The following is a 5,238-nucleotide window of genomic DNA, read 5'->3' as shown; positions in this document are numbered from 1 at the left end:
ACATATTATAATAATATAATATACATAACATGACTCGTTTAAAAGGTGAGAGTCAGCTTTCCGTAGGTGAAAACCACTTCTTTCTTGGTTCATAAACTAGTCTTGTACCGCTCGCCGCCATGTTGAAAAGGTTAAAGTTCATCTCATCTCGGCAACTCGTGTATCAAAATTTTCTACGAGTTGCCCAGTGGAAAATACCACAAGAGGGGGCGTTCATGTGTGCTTTCCATGTTGGTGTTTGGTATTTACCATAATTCCCATAGCACATGAACGCACTCTATGTGTCAGCCCTGTGATGACCTGGCGACTTGTCCAGGGTGTACCCCGCCTTTCGCCCGTAGTCAGCTGGGATAGGCTCCAGCTTGCCTGCCACCCAGATGAAATCATTCTCATCTCATCTCATTATCTCTAGCCGCTTTATCCTTCTACAGGGTCGCAGGCAAGCTGGAGCCTATCCCAGCCATAATTATCTACCATAATTCCCATAGCACATGAACGCACTCTATGTGTCAACCCTGTGATGACCTGGCGACTTGTCCAGGGTGTACCCCGCCTTTCGCCCGTAGTCAGCTGGGATAGGCTCCAGCTTGCCTGCGACCCAGATGAAATCATTCTCATCTCATCTCATTATCTCTAGCCGCTTTATCCTTCTACAGGGTCGCAGGCAAGCTGGAGCCTATCCCAGCTGACTACGGGCGAAAGGCGGGGTACACCCTGGACAAGTCGCCAGGTCATCACAGGGCTGACACATAGACACAGACAACCATTCACACTCACATTCACACCTACGGTCAATTCAGAGTCACCAGTCAACCTAACCTGCATGTCTTTGGACTGTGGGGGAAACCGGAGCACCCGGAGGAAACCCACGCGGACACGGGGAGAACATGCAAACTCCACACAGAAAGGCCCTCGCCGGCCACGGGGCTCGAACCCGGACCTTCTTGCTGTGAGGCGACAGCGCTAACCACTACACCACCGTGCCGCCCCCAGATGAAATCAGATAATTTAAAATTAAAATAGATTAAAACACAATTTAATGTAAACAAGCAAACAAACAAAGCAGTAATAATGACAGATTACTTTAAATGAATAAAAAACATTATTTTAAATGTGATTAAACTTTAAACTTTTTTTCTTTTAAACTCAGATTGAACTGGAAATCATACTGGGTTTCGCAAGCACGCGCTTAGCGGGAAGGGGCGGGGCTTGTGTAGCGAAAACAGCGCGCGCATAAATAGCAGCGCGGCGCGCGAAGTTTTCAGGTCGCCAGGAGACGCAGAGGGAGTCTGAGAGGAGCAGAGGAAGCTTTACAGAAGAACCTTCTCCGAAACAGGAGCAAAAAAAAGTTAGTGAAAGTTCTTACATTTATTTTAAACGACTCTGAAGGGACGACTGATTAAAAACAACAAAAAACAAAATGAAGCCAATGAGCATCGCGCGCGCCGTCACCATCATCCTCATGTGCGTCTGCGCGCTCCAGAGTGCAGCTGTTCCTTTCCCAGAGTCTGAGGTAAACATCACTTTCCCTTTAATATCCTGTTTACACATTAACACTTTAAAATAAAGTTATTTTTCATAATCACATTAAAAGTAGAACTTTTTTTTAAATTTAAGCATGTGTTTATATTTTATTTAATTTTAAGTATTTTCTAAAAATACACTACTGTTCAAAAGTTTGGGGTCACTTTGAAATGTCCTTATTTTTGAAAGAAAAGCACTGTTCTTTTCAATGATCACTTTAAACTAATCAGAAATCCACTCTATACATTGCTAATGTGCTAAATGACTATTCTAGCTGCAAATGTCTGGTTTTTGGTGCAATATCTCCATAGGTGTATAGAGGCCCATTTCCAGCAACTCTCACTCCAGTGTTCTAATGGTACAATGTGTTTGCTCATTGCCTCAGAAGGCTAATGGATGATTAGAAAACCCTTGTACAACCATGTTAGCACAGCTGAAAACAGTTTAGCTCTTTAGAGAAGCTATAAAACTGACCTTCCTTTGAGCAGATTGAGTTTCTGGAGCATCACATTTGTGGGGTCGATTAAATGCTCAAAATGGCCAGAAAAATGTCTTGACTATATTTTCTATTCATTTTACAACTTATGGTGGTAAATAAAAGTGTGACTTTTCATGGAAAACACAAAATTGTCTGGGTGACCCCAAACTTTTGAACGGTAGTGTGTTTTTTTTTTTTTTCCATTTAAGTGTTTATTTGCATATAATTTGTTCATTGCAATATCTTGTTTAATTATTTGATTACATTAAATACATATATAGCTGTTTTTATATATTTGCGTACAGAATGATTGATAGCCTCATTTAAAAAAAAATATTTATTAATATTAAAAACTTAAATGAGAATTTAAACTTGTAGTTTCTTGTTTTAAGGAAATGTATTTATTCAATTCCTTTAAATCATGTCAAACCTTTTTTTAAATATTTTAATTGTTTTTTATTCCTTTTTACTTTTACACAAATTTGAAATTAGATTTAATTTGTATTTTTATGTCATGCCACTTCACATAAGTAATGGAATTAAAACTGAATTTCATTAAATTTTGCTTTCGATCCTCAGGTACGGCTTGAGGAACCAGCGGAAAGCGACGCACCTCAGAATCTGGATCAGGGCGTGGCTGCAACATTGGATTTGGCGAAGGAGACGAGTCCTGAGGTACTAATCACCATGTACTTACTCAACATGATATCTGGTGGTTTAGCCCCATGTGTAAATGTGAATAAAGCTGCTCAAACAAGGAAGCCACATCCTAATGGTTAGAGAAGCAGCTTTTGGACCACAAGGTTGCTGGTTCAATTCCCTGAAGTGCCCTTGAGCAAGGCACCTAACCTCCAACTGTTTTGAACTTGAAATTTTTGACTGGATTTTTCATGTGACTCTTGTAAACTGAGAGTATTTGAAAACTCTGACTCACTAGCTGAATCAAAGCAAGGGTTTGCATGTTTAAATCTATGCTAGCTCAACAGAGCAGTTTCTAAAGGACTTTCTAAAGATGCAATTGTCATTCTAGCAAACATGTTTTGGCTCACCGGTAATAATTTGGTGTGATGTTGAATTTCTCTTGTCTTTAGTTTGCTGCCAATGGCTGCGGGTGATTATCATTTCTGATCCTTAACTCTATAAAAACTGTTATTACTGTTACTGGTGTCTTCAAAGGCAAAATTATGATCAAAATTAGTTCATTTCAATAATGGGCCTAAATCACTGTAAATCCTTAACACTCGTCCTAAGACAAGTTGAAAAAAGGCTGAGTCATTTAAAGCTTCACGGGGTTGTTTTTTCTCCCCAGGTGCTGTTCAGAACAAAGCGTCAGAGCCACCTCTCTCTGTGCTTTTACTGCTGCAACTGCTGTAAGAATAAAGGCTGTGGGTACTGCTGCAAGTTCTAATAATACGGACCATGTGCTCGTTTCTGCACTCACTCACGGGAAAGGACATTAACTTATTTATCCTGCTGGACTGATTTATCATTTTTCTTAAGTTCACCTGCTGAATGGCTCCAACACTATGGGCTAAAATGCTGTTGTTTTTTTTTAAAACCATATACCGAGGTTAAGAAGGATTGAGGTTATGATATGATCTAATGCGCATCTATGTAGTGAAGAAACCTAGCCAGACTTTTTTTTTTTAATTGTTTTGAGAATTTTTATTATCCTGGGGAAAATTATCTTTTGACTACAAAAAACCAAAGTCCAGCCTTTCCACTTGTATTCTTATACACTGCCAATTTAAAGTACGTCCTGATTTTACCAAACATCAGAATTTCATCACAAACTAGATCATGTGATGGGAAAACAGGTTACATAAGTTTAGCTAGCTGAACAGTGAACTTGATCAGTGAGTTAACATCAGGAAGCTGCTCTTGAATTATTAATGATGGCTAAACCTGTATTATTGTAGTTCTTTGTATAGGTAGCTAGCTTGCTTATCTAGCATTGTTAAAGTGTAATTTAATCCAAAAGTAGCCTATATGCTACTATATGCATAGTGGTGAATGATGACGTCACATGATTAAGTTTGAGATTAATCTTCATTTAAATTTCACCCTTGTTGACATGGGGATGGATGTTTGTCAATATTGTGTGGGTTTTTTTTTAATACATGTCAATTTTGTGGAAAAATGTAAATTAACAAATGAAGAAAACTTGAGTATAGTGACATATTTGTTAGGAGTTGCGTGTATTTTCTACGTACTGCCAAAGCAAATGCTTGTTGTAAATGTCAAATTGATCATTATTGATACACTTTTTTTGTAATAAACAAGTTTTGTACAATTTGCATGTGTGCTGTTGTATTTCATGAAGGCCAAACATGATGCTAAAGATGGCAGCGCTTCTTGCTAGAGCTTCCTTGCTGCTATTAAGTTTTTGGGTAATTAATTGTTGTTGGTGGCTGTCCATCGCTAGCCAGAATGGATGGGCAGAAACGCAAATGGGCCATGAGGCCCGCCCCGCACCAGACTGCTTCTCCTTTCCTACTGAAGCACCTTGCACAGTAAGGTAAGACAAGTGATGTCGTGCCCCTGTCGTATTGTCTCTCTGGACCTCCAGACCTGATGCCATTTGGTGCACGCAGACCTGATGGGTATGGAAGTTGTCCCACAGTGACAACTGACTTGCTGAGTGATGCCGTCCGTTGGCCATTTGAGTGGCTCTTCCGCATGCCATCAGGTGGTGTGCCATTGACCCTGTTGGGTTCATTTGCCACATTGCACCGAAAAGTGCCCTGCTGCCAGCGCCTTATTGGTAATGTACTATTTAACCCATAGCTGGAACCCAGGCAGGTGCTACCACTCAGGGTCAGAGCAGACCTGGGAGCAACAGTGATTTAAGGGGTAACTCCACTTTTGCCAATACTCAAGTCCTCCTGGACCTGTGACTCACCACCGGTTGCAGTTTAGTCATAACCCAGGACTAGGGTAATTAATAGTAGCTTTAAGACATTAAAACGGGACACACAAAGCAAGGCAACAACCTCAAGTGTGCTCTCCTGATTTACATCATATGGAACAGAAGTGTATGGGCAAGAGCAGGACGTCATCATGGGGTCTCTACTGAGGCTTATCCTTGACTTGGGCTTGACCTTCAGAGCTGGAACCAAAACACAAGTCAACATCATCCAGTGTCAAGTCAAGTTTATTTTTATAGCGCTTTTAACAATAGACATTGTTGCAAAGCAGCTTTACAGAATTTGAATGACTTTAAACATAAGCTAATT

The 5,238-nt window shown here is 40.2% G+C and overlaps 1 protein-coding gene across 1 annotated transcript; it reads left to right on the top strand.

Moving 5' to 3' along the window:
• Positions 1–1,182: 1,182 nt before the first annotated feature.
• LOC132867981 (hepcidin-1-like) lies at positions 1,183–4,121 on the top strand. Its single transcript, XM_060900953.1, has 3 exons — positions 1,183–1,513; positions 2,582–2,677; positions 3,312–4,121. Exons 1-3 carry the CDS (start codon positions 1,421–1,423, stop codon positions 3,408–3,410), a joined length of 288 nt encoding a protein of 95 aa, XP_060756936.1. The 5' UTR covers positions 1,183–1,420; the 3' UTR covers positions 3,411–4,121.
• Positions 4,122–5,238: the final 1,117 nt, after the last annotated feature.

The sequence above is a fragment of the Neoarius graeffei genome, chromosome 19 (assembly GCF_027579695.1).
Source record: "Neoarius graeffei isolate fNeoGra1 chromosome 19, fNeoGra1.pri, whole genome shotgun sequence".
NCBI lineage: Eukaryota > Metazoa > Chordata > Actinopteri > Siluriformes > Ariidae > Neoarius > Neoarius graeffei.
Note: the sequence above shows the minus strand (reverse complement) of the source record. Positions and strands in the feature narration are given on the sequence as shown.